The sequence below is a fragment of the Falco biarmicus genome, chromosome 1, assembly GCF_023638135.1.
Source record: "Falco biarmicus isolate bFalBia1 chromosome 1, bFalBia1.pri, whole genome shotgun sequence".
Lineage (NCBI taxonomy): Eukaryota > Metazoa > Chordata > Aves > Falconiformes > Falconidae > Falco > Falco biarmicus.
This window is the reverse complement of record NC_079288.1, coordinates 22,619,278-22,635,229: the sequence shown is the minus strand read 5'-3', so window position 1 is coordinate 22,635,229 and position 15,952 is coordinate 22,619,278. Positions and strand designations below refer to the sequence as shown.

The 15,952-nt window shown below is 52.1% G+C and overlaps 1 protein-coding gene across 3 annotated transcripts in view; it reads left to right on the top strand.

Moving 5' to 3' along the window:
• CAMKK1 (calcium/calmodulin dependent protein kinase kinase 1) overlaps nt 1-15,952 on the top strand; it is a 107,977-nt gene that overhangs the window by 41,707 nt on the left and 50,318 nt on the right. For all 3 annotated transcript variants that reach the window (XM_056354093.1, XM_056354102.1, XM_056354083.1), the window contains exons 2-4: nt 794-1,350; nt 11,424-11,471; nt 13,200-13,253. In XM_056354093.1, coding sequence (XP_056210068.1) covers nt 895-1,350; nt 11,424-11,471; nt 13,200-13,253 — 558 coding nt within the window. In that variant the 5' untranslated portion in view covers nt 794-894. The remainder of the gene's footprint in view (nt 1-793; nt 1,351-11,423; nt 11,472-13,199; nt 13,254-15,952) is intronic.

Below are 15,952 nucleotides of genomic sequence, written 5' to 3'. Positions count from 1 at the left end.
ACTGAAATTAGCATCCAGGAAACAGCAATTTTTATTCAGCAGTTTTTGCTTTGTATTGCGTTTTTGTTCTGTAGGGCTTTTCCAAGGGAAAAGCTGATTCCCACATGCTGGTAATCATTTAAGTGTGGTTGGTTATAGCTCAATATAGCTTTTATACAGGGTGGGAAGCAAAGATGCCCTTTTGCACACAAGCTGCCACTGGAGGGGGGGGCCGGGGTGACCCTGGAACCAGACTTGCTTTTAAATTTTGCCTTTGCTGTTGACTACCTTGCAAATAATCGAGAGCGTGGAAGTCACCAGCTGTGGCTTGGCTTCTAGTCTGTTCTGTGACACCCTCCAAGGTCCTACAGGGCAACAGAGAGACTACTGTGGAGCCCGAAACAGCTGTGGGTTTGTTGTGTGCGTTGGGTTTGGATATGTACCAGAAGCTCTTGGGCTACAATAAATTCAAGAGGTCAGAAGTTTGACCCTTTACCCTTGGCTTGTTAAGAAGCTATATTACCTTTAATGTAAGCTCTGGTTGACCGGCGGTCTAGCTGCAGGAGGAGAAGTTCTCTTGAGCTGTGTCACTTGTTGCACATCAGATAAAACCTAGTTTTTATCACTTTCAGATCTAGCTCGATGCTTGGGTTTGCCTGTCCTTCTGAGCGTTTGCAGTTTGTTTACAGCCTGCCAGTGGTTTGCCTTCATTTTTTCTTTTAATGTTGGAAGAAGCCAAAGATGGGTGTCTTGGTCATATTTATGCTGAGTGAATGTTATTATTCAGTTTCCCTCTGTTTGTATCTCCTTTTAGCTACTTCATGGAGAGACTCCTTTGTGCCACATGCTGTCTGTGAGCGCTAGTGTCACAGCTCTCTGCAGTGCCATCTGAGACCATACGAGCTGGCCGCAGCGATGGGGGACTCTGCAATGAATGCCGTGGATGGAGGCAGAGAGACGTGCTGCAAAGACACGCAGACGGAACTGGCAGAGCGGGTAGCAGCCATCGATGTGGCTGTTGGCCCAGACAGAAGTGGCCGAAATGGTGAAGACCCCAGGGAAGAAAACGACACGGTCTTTTCTGATAACATAAAAGACATCCAAAGAAATGGAGTCAACAGTGATGTAGGAGTGAATGAATTTCTGCCTTCCCAACAGTCAGAAGATGCTCACTGGAGACACGTTCCCAAGAGACCTCTCACTAGACCAGTCCTTTCAAGTAGGAAGTTGTCTCTTCAGGAGAGATCATCAGGAGGTTATTTGGCTTCTACCAACGCTCCAGGTTGTGGTCTTTATGCCACAGGGCCATCGCCACGTATAATGAGGAGACCAACGATAGAATCCAATCGGGTCTCCATATCAGATTCTGAGGTAGGCATGTTCTCCCTTGGAGTTGGGGTGTTGAGGTAAGGTAAGTCTTTCTTAACTGGCAATGGCGGTCTTCAGCTTTTTGGAGCAGTGGGTCTGAAAGCACTGGTTTTTCTAAGGGAAAAAAAAAATAATCCCTGAAACCAGGGGTGCTATTAGTTTGGAATGGCTGAACGCCTTGGCATCCACCCCCCAGACCTCTGCTGGGTCCTGACATGGGGCCCCTCCAGCCCTCGCCTGCCTGCGATAGTCCTGTTCGGGGGCCCCTCCAGCCCTCGCCTGCCTGCGATAGTCCTGTTCGGGGGCCAGGACCGATGCTGTGTGGCGGGGGCATGCAGAAGGGCTGCCAGGCTGTGCAGAGAGCTGCAGCCCAATTGCTTTGCTCTCGTGTCCCTGCTGTACGTGCCCTTCGGGAGTTTATCAGTCACAGCAGCTTTGCTGATGGCATTTTATGGATTTAAGCTTCTGGAGATTATGTATCTCCTATTGTGTTTTGCCGTTATTGAGGGCATGATTTAATTTTATAAAGAGCTTAAATGCACTGGTGTTTCGTACTCCCGTCAGGATTTTCCTTTGTCTTTAAAGTACTTGTAAGGGCAGCGGTAACCGCGGGCTGTGACCCTCCTGTCCTTCCAAGAAGTGTCTCTGGGTGGCTGTGGTGGCTCCTGCCCTCTGTCCTGCGGCTCATCTCCTGGTACCAGAGCTGGGCTCAGACTTGTCCCAGCATGTCCCCCACGCTGCAGTGGTCAAGTGGCCCGATGGAAGCAGCTGCTGGTTGCAGATCCCTGTGCTGTGCCATCATGGGGGGCACAGGGACCAGACAGAGGCTGCTCAGACCCCGCTGCCCAGTGTCCTGCTAGAGATGTTGAGCCCGTGGAGAAGGGGCATGCAGCAGGGCTTGCTTTGGAAGCCAGGCATGATGGAGGTAGCGTAAAAGGGGTGTTTCTTGGAGCCAAAATGTTTTGTAAAGTGTTACTGGCTGGGGGAAGGTTTTTAAGTGGGGAATGGGCTGTCTGGAGTACTGGGGAGGGAGCATCATCTTGGCACTGGGAGCTGGTTTGGGAAAACACACAGATTCGCACCTGAATTATCCCGCAAGCCCAGACTGTGCCTTCTCCTGAGACTTTTATCTATTTGTGGAGGAAAACCAAGTTTTCTACGCCTTGCTGTTTTTCTCCAGACTGAATTTGTTTCACAGTCGTATTTGTCTTTTGTTTCTGCTCCTGGGGAACAGAGCAGGGCAGGGCAGAGGGGTGGGCGATGTCTGTGGGTGCCACAACTCCACGGTCTCGCACGGAGGTGCCGTAACAGACAGGAGGCAGCGTGCTGGAGGGAGGAGCGGCAGAGGCATGGACGGGCTGGCCTTACCCTGCAGGGAGAGGCATCTCCTGCCCTGGTGCTGCAGGAGGTGAGCCCAGGTTCATCTTGTGACTATGAGCCTTGTTCTGGTGAGGGATAAGCCACTTCCATGGGTGTTTTTGGTCTCTTTTTCCTATAGAACTAGCAGTACAGAGATGCTCACCCATGAATTTCACCTCTGCTGCTGTGCCTGAGCACTGAAGCGCAACAGACGCAGTAGCCAGGAGCTCAGGAGCAGTTCCAGTCTGACCCTGTCTCACCCAGTTGATGGAGAACATGTTGCTGAGCGTGGCTCTGCCAGTGCCACTGTGCCAGCATACTGCCCTCGGGCACCCTGGGGCTCCCAGACACGATGCCTAAATCCCATTTAGTGCTTCTAAATGTGCTCCTGCCCTGTGTTGTAGAGGACCCAAGTCGCTGGAGTTTAGACTTTTGCCGTGTGGCTCCAAGTGACCTGGAGCTTAACATCTGTGTGGCTTAGTGTTTCCCTCCTGAAAAGTGGGTGTTTTCCCCTCGCACACCTGAGAGGATGGGTGCTGCGCAGGAGCAAATCAGCCGTTGTCCTCTGGGAAGGTTTGTAAGACACGTTGGCTGTGAGATGGGTTGTGGCATCCCCATCTGATAAGAGGGTATCTGCAGAAGGCACGCTGCGGAGATCGCAGCTTCTTTGGCAGCAGCCATATGCTTTTCTAAGGGAGATGGGGAGGGAAAGGAGCCAGTTCCTGGAAGCGGACGTGCCTGGTGTGGCAGCTCTCCCATCCTGCAGTACTCGGTGCCAGGCTTGTCTGGAACCTGTTTCGAAGTAACTGCGGTCGAGCACGACTAGCACATTCCCATCTGCAAGCCAATGCAAAATACTCCGTCCTCTTCCACAGCACCTGCAGCCTGGGGAGCAGTAGTTCCTGCCCTGGGGGTGGGAGATGCTTAGTTCCAAACGCAGATGCGAAGCTTCCCACCCCCCACCCCATTTTGCCTGCTCCTGCAGCAGTTCTTTACACGCAGTACTGTGTTTTGAATGGTCACTTTGATGTAACTATTTAGAGCCCTGCTCTAGGGCAGCCCAGATGCTTAATAAAGCTGGGCTCATTGGAAACCATTATTCATACTAATGGGGAGACATGGCAGGGGGAGGGGGAAGAAGGGGTCTAGGCGAGAGCTGTGTGTGTTCGGAGGGGGCTGCTCACCCTCGCAGCTCTGCTCCTGGGAGCCGTTCTTCCTCTTCCCAGCTTATAGGGACAGTATCAGTGTCCTGTAAGGGATAGCAAAAGGTCTGGGAAGATGCGTGCATGTTTATAGGATAAAGTTTGAGGCTGGCCACCAAATAACGAGAAATAAGTGTTAGGTGTGGGGCAGCAAGGTGAGCGTGCAGCGCAGTGCGCAGCCCAACTCCAGCGTCCTGCGTGTGACCTGCCAGTTGCTACCAAGTGGTTGTTGCAGGGTTGTTGTGTTCCTGGCTGTGAGAGGCACTGCCAGTCCAAATCCAGGCTGTACCAGGAATCCAGAAGAGAAATGGAGAGCAGATTTTCATGCTGTTTTGTTTTGGGTTTTTTTTTACATGCATTTGCTCAGTACATTTGCTGTAAGCAATTAGTCTTCCCTGCCCACATACAAAGCTCTGCTGAGCAGAACTAGGAGGTAGGATTTATGGGGGACTCCATGTTGAGGCTTTTGGTGCTGGGGGGGGATAAAATAACCCTGTTATTTTATAGAGAGAAAGACAATCATGGTATACTTAGCAGCAGCTGCTTTTGTGTCTTCTGTTGAATCAGTTTGGTGTGCAGACCCTAATGAGCAGGCAGGCTGGTACTCTGACAAGGTCCAGCTCAGCCACTGCGGCGTTGCCCCTGGTCTCCATGGAGGTTACTCTGACACCGTCTGTACTTGAGTCCATGCCTCTCACCTGCTTAAAGGCACTTTGCAGTTGCTCCTTTCTCCTTGCGTTGAGGATGGGGCATCACCAGTCAGTGCCTTTCAGGTGGCAGGACATCCATCACTGTGGCTCATGGCTGCTGCCCGAGGGAGCTACAGTCTGTGCAAAAATGAAGTTCACGAGCGTTCGGGCTTTATCAGTGGCCCACGTGCAGGTGCTGTCCATCAGTAGCAGAGACGGATGGCACAGCTGCATATCAAAATTCCCTGTGTTGTGCCGATAGCCATCTAGGATTGAGGCTGCTTTCCCTCCCCAGTGATAGCAGGAGCGGCAGCTCACTGCCTTGCTGTCAGCGGTTCTGTATCCTTAACTGATCTGGGGAAATAATGGGGAGATGGGATACGGGCTATGGCAGAGGTGAATTTTCTGTTGTTCTCTGCTGAATTACGGAAGAACCGTGTGTTCAGTTAAAGAGATGCTGCTGAGCTTTTTAATGCTGGTTTCGTACTTGTTCGCAGGCTGGGAGGAATTCTTGCATTCAGGGATCAGAGGGCCAAGAGCCGAAGCCGTGCCTGTGGTGCTGTGGAGGGTTCACCCGGTGCTGGGAGCAGGCGGGGAATGATGCTGTCCTGTCCCCGGGACCGATCCTGCAGGCACCTGCCTTCAGAGCGGCGGTTCTTGGGTTTCTTGTTGAGGAAGATGGTGGCTCCTGGGCTGGCAGGGCTGCAGCAGAGCTGAGGGCTTGTTGTCTTGCACAGAGGCAGTTCCTCATCAGCCCTTAGCTAATTGCCCTGGGACAAAGAGCTGGCAGCTGCTGGTGTCTTGCAGCCACTGCTGACAAGTCTTCATCTGCAGGATCAGCTCTGCAGGAGAAGTAACCCGTTCTGCTCTCCTGACAGCGTTGCTGTGTACTTAATTAACCTGATCTGCCGTATCTCTGTTAAATCTGATCTGTAATTTTAAAAATTTCCTGCCTGTTCCCTTCCTTCTTAGATTATTCATGGATTATGGCCTGGAAGGTGCCTTCAGTGCTACCTTCTCCAGCAGGAGTGCCTACCAGGCTGGTGGGATTTCTGCTGCCCATCGGTGCTTCACTCGAACAGGGGAATGGCATTACCTTTAGCTGTGGCACAGAAGTGATTAAGCTGAAGCTATTAAGGGTATTTAACTCTGCAGAGCTGAGACACAGGCTCCAGCGTTTCAGTCCCTGGCCCACACTGATGTGAGGTTCCCAGCTCCTGCTCGGTGCTGACAGCACAGAGAGGAGAGGGTTTTCCTGGGGCTGCTAAAAGCAGCTTCTGCTTTGCTGCACGGATGATGCTCTGGTGCTTGTATGTACTAGGGCAAGACTCCCAATGAACACGTTTGTACAGACTGATGGGCATCTTGTCACTTGACAGAGCTTGTCCCACCTAAAATGGCAGGGTTTGTGTCTGCCAAAGGTGGTGCTGCTTGTTGGAAAGTGGCATTTGAAAATGCAATGCTGTTTTTTGGGGTTTTTTTATTCTGCCATCCCAAACCAACCTTTTTAGGTAGGCAAGAAAAGTCTTGGACAGTTAAAGCTAGGAAGAGCTGCTTCTAGCTAGCAAGAGCTAGAAGGATAAATGATGTTTTTTTCCAGGCTTGCTCCCCAGACCTGCCAGCACGGTTAATTGCTTTATAATTTCTCTTCTCCAGTCTCTTCTGGCTGAATCGTCCTTTTTCACATGTTCCTTTTCCCTCCCTACATCCACCCACCCCTTGGCATCCCGGTTCCTGTAGCCCCAGTGCCTGCATGCTCTCCCCATCCCTTGGGACCAGCAGGCAGGCGTCCCAGCTGCCCGGACAGGCGCTGTTGTGGCACTCAGCGAGGCCATGTGTGCTTCAGCAGGAGTGGAGAAGATGAGTCAAGCCAGCGCGTTCTCCCTCCTTGGTGCTGCTGCTGGCCCAAGTGTGCAGGGAGGAGGACGAGCTGACAAAGGGAATTTTCCTACGCTCGATGTCCGTGGCTTATTCCAGAGGCACAGAAAATAAATCACCACTTTGCCCTTTCTTTCCTTGGCTTTTCGCATCTTTATTGTAGGTCTCCTGCTTGGCTGGCCAACTGGTTGGAAGCAACTGATGTCAAGAGCTGGGAGAGGCAGTGCTTTGGCACCGGGCTGATCTGGGTTTTGTGCTCCTCCAGTCTCTGGGAGCTGCCTGGTTTTCTTCATAAGGTCATAATTTCCTTGCTGTCCATGAAGGTAAAGCCAGGTGGGACCAGGGCAGTGGCGGGGACGGAGCTTCTGCACAGCGTGGGCTGGAGACCTTCCCCTTCCAGCCCACGAGTCCCCCAAACCAATTTCTTCTAGAGGTCTTGCTGCGGTGCTCAGATGAGAGCTCTCTTGAAAAGATCTAAGATAGGTGGAAAACATTTTTTTCAAAGACAAATATCCCACAGGCATTGCTAATTTCTTTTCCTTGGATTAATTAACCTTGATGAGAAGTTACATTTCCAATTTGTTGAAGGGGGAGGTTAGAGAGCAGGAGAAAGCCCAAAGCAGCAGCTGTGGCGGGAGGGGCTGGAAGGGGGCTGCCTTCATCCCACCGGTCCCAGCCCCCTCCTGTTATGGCCCCTCTCCCGGTGGTACCCCAGGGACCCGGTGGGTGCATGGCCTCCTGCATCCAGCTGCAGGGTCTCGGGTGGGTGAGCCCGGACGGTCGTGCTCACTGTTGCACTTTCTGCCCAGCCGTGGCCAGTGCTCCTTGCAGCAGCCACTCGTGGTGCTGCGCTTTCTGTTTTGCATCTGTTTCTGGATGATGTTTAAAAATCTGTTTATTTTTCATACCTCCGTGAGCTCTGGGCTTCCTGTGTGTCCTTCTCTGTCCCTGAACTGTTTTCTAATTTGCATTCATTGCTGCCCCTAATGCCCCTTTTTCTGGTTTTTATTTTAATTTTGTCTGGGTTTAGAACTGCTTTCACTTCCTCTTCCAGACAGGATGAGTTGCAACCAGTGTAGTCTCCATTACTGGCTTTTAGTTCCCAGTTTTCTTTCCTGTGCCTCTCTTTAAATATCTCTGAATTGTTGAAACATATAATTCTTTTCAGATTGGTGAATTTGGCTTCTTTTAGGGGGCAAAATTCTCCATTATATATGCATGTACGTATGTAGTCTGATTGTTTTCAGAAATGTCTGTCTTTGAAAACCAGCTCTGGCTCTTCCTTCCCATTCCTGTGTCCCCTTGGACCGCAGAGGCTCAGTTCTCGATGTCTCGGGGTTGCTGTCACCTAGTGATGGGAGCAGTGGGTTTATGGAATTGAGCCTGGGCTCTGGACTTCAGTGTGCTTTATGAATTTTTGGATCCATTTTTGTTTTCTGTGGCGTTGATTTCCCCCTCTCTTCAGTAGTACCTTGGACTTGGTAACAAATGGGGCATCTTGGTTTTTTTGAGGCAGAACAATTATTGCACGCTTGGACAGGCACACCGGTCACATTTGCTGATAGCTTTTCATTAAAGGTTCTCATTAAGGTTCTTGCTCTGTTCGTATTTATCAGCAGTTGCAAATGCATTGATGTGATGAAATCAAGAAGATCGTGCAATGTTATCTTTAAGCAACACTTGGCCCAGAGGTAGGTGTTTTTCTCCGATAAAGGAACAGTACAATTATCCCGCTTCCTGCAGGAGAACCAAATAACATAATAACAGCCCTGACCGGCTGCAGCAACGCGTGGCGGGAGTCGCTTCAGCTGGGAATTACGGGCTTTCTGCAAGGAGAGACAAAGGCAGAAAGCACCTATAACCTGCTTTGATTTTTGGGGCATTGGGCTCAAGTGCTCAAAGCACCGCAGAAGCTGAGAGTGCTTCTCACCAGTAATTAATTACCTGAGTGGAGAGCAATGGAGGCACGGACCAGGTAGGGATGTGGTGACAGCGAGTGTAGACTCTGGGAGGCTGTGCTGCAGACCCTGTCACCGCCTTTCCCTCGGACCCTCTCTGGGTGTTCCCATCCCAGTATTTATCCCTCCCTTTCAAAAAACCATCCCCCAAAGGCGGGTGTCTTGGTGTCGCTCACAAGCTCCATTCAGCAGCAGTGAAGACCAGAGGGATGCTTCAGGTGATCGGATCCGGGGTGGGATAAGAGCAGTAATTTCGAACCAGAGGTGAGCGGGGTGGTGGGAAGGTGATGGTCGGGGTCAAAGGCATTGGTGCCTCAGACACGGACAAGGCATGGTCCCTCCTCAGCTGCACTAAATGCTTTGTAAAGGGGTTTGCCCAGCTGGATGAGCTACATCCCGCACAAAGGACTCTGCTCCTTCAGGAAAGAGGGAAAAAGTGCTGCTGAGGCTTCCTCAACACTGTGCTGGCAAGAAGCCGTGGCAAATGTGATGCTTTGGAGTTGCCACCTTGGCTTGAAACAAGGTACTGAGTCCAGACCAGAGCATCTGTAGCTATGTGTAGAAGGCTGTATTTACTTGTGTGAGTAATCCCTGCTTGGGGGAGGAGGCCTGGTGACCAGGTCCTGTTATGGCAAGCTTGCTGGTGTGAAGAGCAGGAGGTACCGAGGTGGCTGGAGGCTGGCTCAGAGGGGTGGTCACTTTTGCCACCTGTCTCAGCCGCTCTGGTGAGTGTTTCCCCATCTCTGCCGTTTTGCACAGCACAAGGCAAAGCTGAGCACAGGGGAACACCGGGCAGGACACCACAACAGAAAGCTGCTCCTGCATAGCTGGTGAAAGTCACCACCGTGCAAAGCACAGCATCACGCTGGGGGGTGGATCTGCTGGCACAGTGCTTGCAAGGGAATCCATCCTCCATGTGTCTGTACCTGGGGTTCCTGCTTGCTGCCCACCCTCCTTTGGGGAGGGGAGTCCTTTCTACAAAATTCAATGGGATTTTTCTTTTCCATGTATTTCAGTGGCCTTGGGCTTTACATCTTGGCTTTTGCAGGGTCATGCTCTCTCCTTTCTTGTTGCTTCCAGTTCTGATGGATTCCTTTTTGATTTTTGGAAAGATACGTGGTTTGCTAGCAGCAGTTAAAACACTGCTGTGGCTCCATTACTCACAATTGGCTTATCTTCCCTGTTAGGGTGGTGGAAAAAAACCTTCTTTCACTGGAAAAAAGATGTAAGATTTAAGTCATTCCTTGTATTCCTGACAAGCCATTGCTTGCAAGCTTAAAAAGTCATCAGTTCCCTGTTCCTTTATTCTCCTTCACTGTGACCATCACTGGACTTAGGAATGTTTTCTGTTGGTGATGGTGAAAAGTCAAAATTATCATCTACCCCATCAGTGCTCTAATGCGTCCTGTGAGGGGGGTGGGAGCATTGCTTTCCGTGGGGATGCTGCATGGCACCAGGGCTGTGACACCCCCAGTTCTTACAAACGGATGGAAGGTGTCGGGCACCACTTTGCTGTCCCGGTGCTGCTTCTGTAGATTTCAGGGCTATTTTGAGGTTTATGGGAAGGCTAATCTACCTGTCTGCGAATTTTTATATCAGCTTTGTTCCCAAAGGAGTGCCCGGTGCAGAGGCTGGAAGCAAATGTCCAGCTTGCTTTAGTGCTTGGCAGCCCTGGAGGAGAAATACTGTGTTCAAAACTGCTGGGTGGGGAAGGGGGTCCCATCGAAGGCTCAGCCCATACCATGTGCTGTGGTTGGGAGCTCCCCCCTTGCCTCACCCCCCTGAGTCTGGGGCTCTCCCCTCCCCTGCAATGCAGTTGAGTGCTGTGCATTTAGCCAGGACCACGTGCATCCCACGCTCCTGCTGCCAGCGCCGCAGAGTTCTCCGCAGGAGTGCCCTTGATGCTTTGCCAGGAGCTCTGTGCTGCAGCCAGGTGGGTGCTGCCCTCCCGCAGCCCCCATGGCGGTGGCCACCAGCAGGTCCCCCCCTGGTAGCCGCAGGGAGAGCTCGGTGCAGGCAGTGCAGGCTGCTCCCCCTGTGCCCATCGCCTGCAGCCCCCCGTGCTCCTGCGGCGTCCGGGATTTGCTTCTTGTGGTGGCGGAGGGCAGAGGGCTCAGCTCCAAGGGGAATGGAGACGTGGAGGTTTTGCTGCTGCTGTGGCAGTGTTTTCCTTTAGGTGGTACAGCACTGAAGGAGGGTGGCTTTAACATCAGGCGACTGTCTGGCTCTTCTGTTCCACCTCGCTTTCCAGCGGTCACTGCCTGGGGCCAGCATCACTCCCTGCAGCACTCTTGGTCCATGGAGTAACTCAGCACCCCATCGTTGCACCCTCGTCACAGCTTGCTGGGGGTCTGCATCCACCACCTTCCCATTCCTTGGGATTTCAGTGCTAGGGAGAGCTTGCAAACAGAGATCAGACCTGCCTAGGGGTAAGTTATTTTAGCAAATATCGTATCAGCCTAAAGGGAATCCATTACTGTTTGTGTTGCACAGCGAAGCAGCATGGCTGGATCCAGGTGAAGGCTCCTCAGGGTGCAGCCACAGCCGTGCACGGCCCGCAGGGGGTCCCTGGCTTTGCCAGGGTGCTGGGAAGGGCAGGGGCTCGTGCTGTGACCCTGGGGGGGTGGGAGCCTTGGGGAGCTGGGGGCGGCTCTTTCTCTGCTTGGTGCTGAGCACAGTTCAGTATAGATGGTTAATGCAGAGAGCCCAGAGGCTGCTGGCAGGGTCACGGGGCTGAATCTGGAGCGATGCCGGGGATTCAGGCTGGAGGGACCAGCTCACCGGAGTCAGAATTCAGCCCGAACTGCTTTGTGCTGAGCTGTCAAAAAAAAACCCACCAAAACCAACAAGCAGTGCTTATTGTGTAACATACCAGTTTAAATAAGATTTAGTCTTTCATTATTCAGCACTCTGCCTCTACTTGATATTAATTCAAACTCAGTCATTTCTTTAAACCAATACTCTAATTATGTTCTTCTTTTGATCCACAGGACTGCGTGCAATTAAACCAGTACAAGCTGCAGAGCGAAATAGGCAAGGTAGGTTCCTGGAGCCTGGGTTTGGCACGAGCAGAATGCATGCACACGAGGACAGGTGGAAAGACTGTGCCAGCCCAGGAGATCTTACTGGCCAAGACTCCTTGTAACTGTTGTTTGTTTTGGGGTTGTTTTTTGTTCGAGATTTTTTTTCCTTATTAGTTTGAGAAAGTTTTGTTCAAGGTCAAAGTGGAGCTACTTCCCCTGAATTCTAAATTTCTTTTCCTTTCCTCTGAAGGTGGTGATGCTGGCTCCCTTCCAGGGTGTTTGCTTGCCAAATGTAACACCGAGAGCCTTTGCTGCATTAATACAACCCAACAAGGAAAGAAAACCAAAAAAAAAAAAAAAAAGACCAGGGCAGGTGTTTGATCCCCATCAGCACTACTTTAAGTTTTTATGTCCGTGAATGAAATGCTGGTTTAATTCCAGTCAGCATTTCAAAGCTGCAGAATGATTCAGAAGAGATTCTTCCAAAGTTATTTAGAGTTCTGGGCTGGTGAGCGGTTCAGACACCTGCCCACTTGGCCGTCTGCCACCACTGCAGATGGGTCCACGGTGCTGCCTGGAAGCTGCACCTACCTTTGCAGTCAGAACATTGCAGCCAGGAGGGACTGCAGCCTGAGCTGCAGAGACCTGCACTGCAAAATTTGTTAGCCCAAAGTCCTCTCCAGAGCGAGAGGCCGTGGGAGGAGGCACCCTTGCTGCTTGTGCTTGGCTGCTGGGCAGCGTGCAAGGCTGGAGACACCACCACCGGTGGTACAGCAGATGTCATCTGAAAGCCACCCACCGCTTCAGACCCACTCATGGCTTTGACATTGGCTTAAGTAGGTTTAAGGAGAGCGTGAAGCCTTCTCTCTAGTGGGTTTGCCCCTGCCTTCTCCTTCCCTGCAGGTCACAGCGAGCACGTAGGCACCCTGAGGCTGGTAGAGGGTCTGCTGGACCTGCTGTGCTTCTGGATCAGCCAGGTGGCTGGTCAGTCTCCTTTGAGACCAGGACCCTCTTTCCAGCTCTCAGGGAAGTCAAGAGAAATGTTTTGAAGGCTCTAGTGTTCATCCCACTCATTTATTCAGCAGGCATCTGTCGGGGATGGTACCTAGCCATGGTGTCGTGTCTCGCTTGCATAAAATGTATCATGTTAACACAGAACTGTGGGGAAAATAGGGATTTGGATGGAGTTTGGCTTCAGGCTGTCACTGGAGCTGTGAGTACAGCAGCAATTCAGGTCTGCATCCCTGGGAAAGCAGGCAGTGGGTCTGCACTGAGGTCCTGTATGCTATCGGGAGATGGAGAGGGTTTGTGCTGAAAATGGTCTTGTGCAGAAGTGCAGGAAAGGTGTTCATGCAGAGTTTTGAAACTTGCACAAAGAAAGTGTGCTTGAAAATTGTTCTCTGCTCCCCGCTCACGTTTAAGACAGACATGGTGGCTTTGGCTCAGGGCTAATGCTCAGCTCCTCCAGACTCTCTTAATCCTCAAGCACCCCGTGGCTCCAACAGAGCTGCCAAAATGTGCGACCTCACTTTGGGGTCACATCACTGCAGGCTTTGCTCAGGGGGAAGGCACAGCCTGGGGCCTCGAAGATTTATTTATTTATTTTTGGGGGGGGGGGGGGGGGTTGTTTTGTTGGGGTTTTTTTCCCTCCCCCTCCCTGTGTAAGGCCACAGTGTGCCAGCCTGCAGCAAGGAGATGAGATGAAGCTGCTGAACTGACTGTGCAATTTGTGTTTATTTTTAGGGTTCCTATGGTGTTGTGAAACTGGCCTACAATGAGAACGATGACAAGTATTACGTAAGTGTCCCTCTCCTCCGCTCCTCACTGCTGCTGCTGCTCCTCATCTCCCTTTGCCCCCCCTCCCCTCCGAGCACCAGGTCCCCTCTGCCTGGCTGCTTTTAGCACATGCATTTCTGATTTGGGTGGCATGCAAGGAACCAAATCTCCCTGCTGGGCATGGAGCTGCTGCCTGCATGCCTGCTGGCGTGCAGCCCCGAACAGGAGGGGAGTCAGGTGGGCTGCCTTATCCAGCAGGCGGGGATCTGGGAGGCAGGCTGCAGAAGCGTCTTGCTGATTTGTCTTGACATTTTCCAGCTATGAAGCAGGTCACCTGAAAGTAGAGGCGTGTGGGTGGTGGTATTTAGCACCTGCCCTTGCATGGGAAGATTGGCCTGGTACAAGCAGGCATGTTTTGTAAGGAAAAGGGGGCATCTATCAGAAAGATGCTGGGCAGTGCCTGGCTCCCCTGCATCTTACCCCCTGGCAGGATGCCTCCCTCTGCACCAAACGGGACCTCGCTGTCAGGGTGCAGGGCAGAAGGCAAACCTCAGCTTTTAAATCCTTTGCTGAGCTGAAGCCAGAGTTGGAAGGTTTCAGATTCAAAAAGGCTGCTGACACTGAAGGCTCCTTCTCTCTTCCTCCCCTTTCAGAGGGAGGTAAATCCTAACCATCCCAGCCAGAATTCCTGCAAAATCTGTCTGCAGGTGTGCCCGTGTCCCTGAGCTTGGAGCTTGCCCAATGGTTTCGCTCAGGCTGAGAGCAGCAGCTGGTCGGCTGGCAAAAGGAAAACTGCCTTGCTGTGTGTGGCTGTGCCTGAGGCTTGTAAAAACAGCTTTCAGCAGGTTCTGGTGGATCCCAGGGCAGGAATCTGGTGAGCAGAGCTGGGTGGTTGCAGCGCTGTTGAACCTGAACCCCGGCTGCCCTTGACTCAGCCCACCCAGTCCAGCCCTGTGCTTCAGCTGCTGCTCCGCTGCCCTTGGTGAGAGCGGTCCTGCCTTCACTGCCACCGTGTGTGTGGCCTCATGTGGGTGTCAGTGGGGCCATCGGGGCACCCAGGCAGACTTGTGTGCTGCTCCCTGTGCCAGTGCACGCAGCTGTTGGGCTTGGTACAAAGGGGAATAAGAATGAGCTGTGGGGGTGTCGAACATGTTGGTTCCCCGCTGCTCCCCAGCCAGCCTGTCCTCCATTACCCTTGGATTTACAAGCACTATACGGGGTTGGAGGCGTCGGGTGGGAACTGTATGCCTGTTAGTACTCGTTAGCCCTCCCATGCTTCCAGCAGCCATGAAATTGCAGGAGAAATGTCTTGAAATGAAGGATGGAAGAGATGAGACAAAAATCTGGATGCAATGCCCTGGAGCTGGCCAAGCAAAGGAACCACAAGTCTTTCCATCTCCCGTCCTTTCCAAGCTGACTCACCCACCACCCCAGCGCGGTTGCTGTTTCCAATGCTCCCTTGCCCTGCTGCCCTTCGAATCCTCCCTCCCGTGCCCTGCAGGCTGGGTTTGCTCCACAGGGCGCAATGATGCTTCCCTGACCCTCCTGTCCCACCCGTGTGGGCAGTGCCAGCACCAGGAACACACGATGGGAATGCATTGCATCACATTTATTTCCAGCTGAAAATATTTTTGCATTCAAAAATACATTAATTTTTTTTTTTACCTTTTGGCGCTGCTTTTTTGCTGTGGGAATCCTGACACTGTGCCGGGGGATGCCCAGGGCGGTTGTCACAGCTCGGCCCGAGAGAGCTGGGTTTCAGTTAGCATTGCCTGCTGCGTTCTTGTCCACGTTTTGGATGTGGATTAACACCATGGATGTAGGTTTAGCTGGTCAAATCAAAGCCAAAAGTGAAAGCCCGTGTCCAGGTTAGCCTGGTGTGTGTTAGTTAATCCCCACTTAATCTCCATTTCTTTTTCTAATCTTAGCAAACACTTTAAAGCTACTGCAGCCTGCAAGCGGCTCCCGTGCCTGGGCACTGTTTCAGCCTCGCTACCTGGAGAGGGTTGGGGCGTGCAGACCCCCTTACCACCACCAGTGTTGCAGGGGACGTGATCCTTGGTTTGCCCTCATCCTCCTTTTGGGGAGGGGATTGAGCCTGGGATCCTGGGAGGTGTGTGGAACGCTACCGCGGGGAGAGATGGCGCCAGAGCCAGAGCATCGGCGCGGTGGGTGTCAGCATGGAGGAGAGGAGGGGGCATGGTGGAGACACCTCCACTTTTCCGAGATGTTAAAGCAGCCCAGGAGCTGGCAGACCTTTTAAAACTTCAGAGAAATAGTAGCTAATTGCAAAACTGTCTGGTGATTGCTTAAGTCCCCACGTGCCCTCCCAGCGCTGAGATAACTTCCCTGCTGCTCTGCTGATCCCTCCTCTCCAAGGCTGTGTCGTCTTAGACCCCCGAGGTCCGACCCCCCAGGGAGGATGCCTAATGCAACTGCCTGTTACCAGCAGTTGGTAGAAGATTCTGGTAGTCGGGGAGGGTCTTTTCTGCGTGTTTATTTCCCCCCCCAAGTTTAGCTCTGGAGGGTTCTAGCATGAGGCCAGGGTGTTGCTGCCTGCTTTGTTTTCTTTAAGCTAGCGTGCTGCAATAAAAAGCAGCAAAACTTTAAAGAAAGCGGAAAATTTTTATTTTGAAGTATAATTCAGAGTGTGGCTCCTGATTCTTGCTGAGGCATGGGGCCCTTTGCTAGCTCTCTTTGGAAAGGAAGAATTTATAGGT